A 2,573-nucleotide genomic window follows, 5' to 3' on the forward strand; every position below is an offset into this window, starting at 1 on the left:
TGGCTCTGGCTGCTGTGGCTGTGCTGCTGTGGCTGCTGTGGCTGTGGCTGCTGTGGCTGTGGCTGCTATGGCTGCTGTGGCTGTGGCTGTGGTGCTGTGGCTGTGGCTGTGGTGCTGGCTTCTGTGGCTGCTGTGGCTGTGGCTGCTGTGGCTGTTACTGCTGGCTTCTGTGGCTGCTGTGGCTGTGGCTGCTGTGGCTGTGGCTGCAGCGGCGGGGAACGCCCGGAATGTCGTTGCTGCGGTCGGCATGACCAGCGTTTTTTATCAGCAGCAAAATAAGACAAATTAAATAAATTATTATTTTAAATAAAACATGAATTAATAAATAAAAATAAAATGAATCAAGAGAACAATTATCTTATTTCCTCATTATTATTAATTATTCATTTCCTAATTATTAATAATTAGGAATTAATATAATAAATATTTATTATTTATTTAACATTTTATAAATATTAAATATGAATTAATTAATTAATAAAAAGAGATAAAACGAATGAAGTTTAAAATTTATTATTCATTTAATATTTTATTATTATTGAACCATTTTATTAATACATGAAGATAAAATGTATAATGTGTACAACACAGCAGTTATGTACACAACACAACACAGCACAGCTGTGTAAAAAATACAGATGACAGGACGCTGGGAAAACCAGCAGTGATAACAGTAGTTGTTATCGCTGTTGTTGCCGCAGCTGCTGCTGCTGTTGCCGCTGCTGTTGTCGCTGCTGTTGCCGCAGCTGCTGCTGCTGTTGCCGCTGCTGTTGCCGCTGCTGTTGTCACCGCAGTCGTCATGCTAATGGCCTAAAGGGCCTCTGTCCCTGTGTTGCAAGATGGGCCTTTTTCCGGCCAAAATTGTAGCAAGACATTCTGACAATTGAATTTGGCGCAAAGATATATGAAGACATTAAACAAGGTGCAATTTTGAATGTCTATAAGGTATAAAAATTTACTTTGAACGTTGCAAAATACAAACAAATCAATATATTTTGATTAAAGTTTAAATTGTGTGACAAGCGTGGCCTTTTTTGCCCGCGTATTTGGCCGTTTTTTGCCACCCTAAATTAGTTAACTTGCTCACGGCCGCGCGGCCCACGCGGGCTCGTCAGTTACCCGCTGGCCGTGACGGGAGGAGGTTGTGTCGCGCGCCGCTGCTTGTAAACAAAAGCTAACGTGCCGCCAAACTTCGGGCGCCTGCATTAGTGATGATAGCCCGTTACGGGTGACGTGGTGGCCCGTTACGGGTGATGTGGTGGCCCGTTACGGGTGATGTGGTGGCCCGTTACGGGTGCTGTGGTGGCACGTTACGGGGCTGCCTAGATAGGGTTAGGGGGGCTGCCTAGATAGGGTTAGGGGCTGCCTAGATAGGGTTAGAGGGCTGCCTAGATAGGGTTAGGGGGCTGCCTAGATAGGGTTAGGGGGCTGCCTAGATAGGGTTAGGGGGCTGCCTAGATAGGTCTAGGGGCTGCCTAGATAGGGCTAGGAGCTGCTTAGATAGGGTTAGGGGCTGCCTAGATAGGGTTAGGGGGCTGCCTAGATAGGGTTAGAGGGCTGCCTAGATAAGGTTAGGGTGCTGCCAAAATAGGGTTAGGGGGGCTGCCTAGATAGGGTTAGGGGGGCTGCCTAGATAGGGATAGGGGGCTGCCTAGATAGGGTTAGGAGGCTGCCTAGATAGGGTTAGGGGGCTGCCTAGATAGGGTTAGGGGGCTGCCTAGATAGGGTTTGGGGGCTGCCTAGATAGGGTTAGAGGGCTGCCTAGATAGGGTTAGAGGGGCTGCCTAGATAGGATTAGAGGGCTGCCTAGATAGGATTAGAGGGCTGCCTAGATAGGGTTAGAGGGGTTGCCTAGACAGGGTAATGGGGCTGCCTAGATAGGTTAGGGGGCTGCCTAGATAGGGTTAGGGGGGTTGCCTAGATAGGGTTAGGGGGCTGCCTAGATAGGGTTAGGGGGGCTGCCTAGATAGGGTTAGGGGCTGCCTAGATAGGGTTAGAGGGCTGCCTAGATAGGGTTAGGGGGCTGCCTAGATAGGGTTAGGGGGCTGCCTAGATAGGGTTAGGGGGGCTGCCTAGAGTAGAGTACAGGTGTGGGGGTTACAGCACCCCCCCTCCCTCTGCCCCCCCATCGATCAAGGGAGATCGATGGGGGGGGGTGAGAACGCCCCCTCCAACCCCCAGGGGGGGCAACGCCCCCTGCTAACTATCGTCTTACCCCCTTCTCTCTCTCCCCTAGATGTTCTAGGAGAGCCTGTCAATATCTCCCTAGATATAAACTATTACACCTCCTATAACTGCCCTATATATAGCACAACCCCCCCAGAGCCCCCCTAACGCCCCCCTCTCGTTCTCCATACATAAACTATTAACCCTCCTATAGCTGCTGCCCTTTATATATATATTGCAACTACCCCTAGGGTCCCCCCACTAGAACCCCCCTAAACATCCCTATATATAACAACCCCCTTTTTGCCCCAGAGCCCCCATAGATAAATTATTAACGTCCATATATAAACTATCATACCTTCTATAGCTGCCCTATATATATAAAAACCCTCCCCCCTAACCCCTAA

General features: G+C 49.1%; 1 protein-coding gene across 1 annotated transcript in view; it reads left to right on the top strand.

The window, feature by feature from the left end:
* The first annotated feature begins 67 nt into the window (after positions 1-67).
* Positions 68-2,573, top strand: part of LOC108672957 (bestrophin-2) — a 12,419-nt gene continuing 9,913 nt past the window's right edge. Inside the window, exon 1 of the mRNA XM_018160724.1 lies at positions 68-241. Within this exon, the coding sequence (XP_018016213.1) occupies positions 68-241 (174 nt within the window). The remainder of the gene's footprint in view (positions 242-2,573) is intronic.

The sequence above is a fragment of the Hyalella azteca genome, unplaced genomic scaffold (genome assembly GCF_000764305.2).
Source record: "Hyalella azteca isolate HAZT.00-mixed unplaced genomic scaffold, Hazt_2.0.2 contig11278, whole genome shotgun sequence".
Classification (NCBI taxonomy): domain Eukaryota; kingdom Metazoa; phylum Arthropoda; class Malacostraca; order Amphipoda; family Hyalellidae; genus Hyalella; species Hyalella azteca.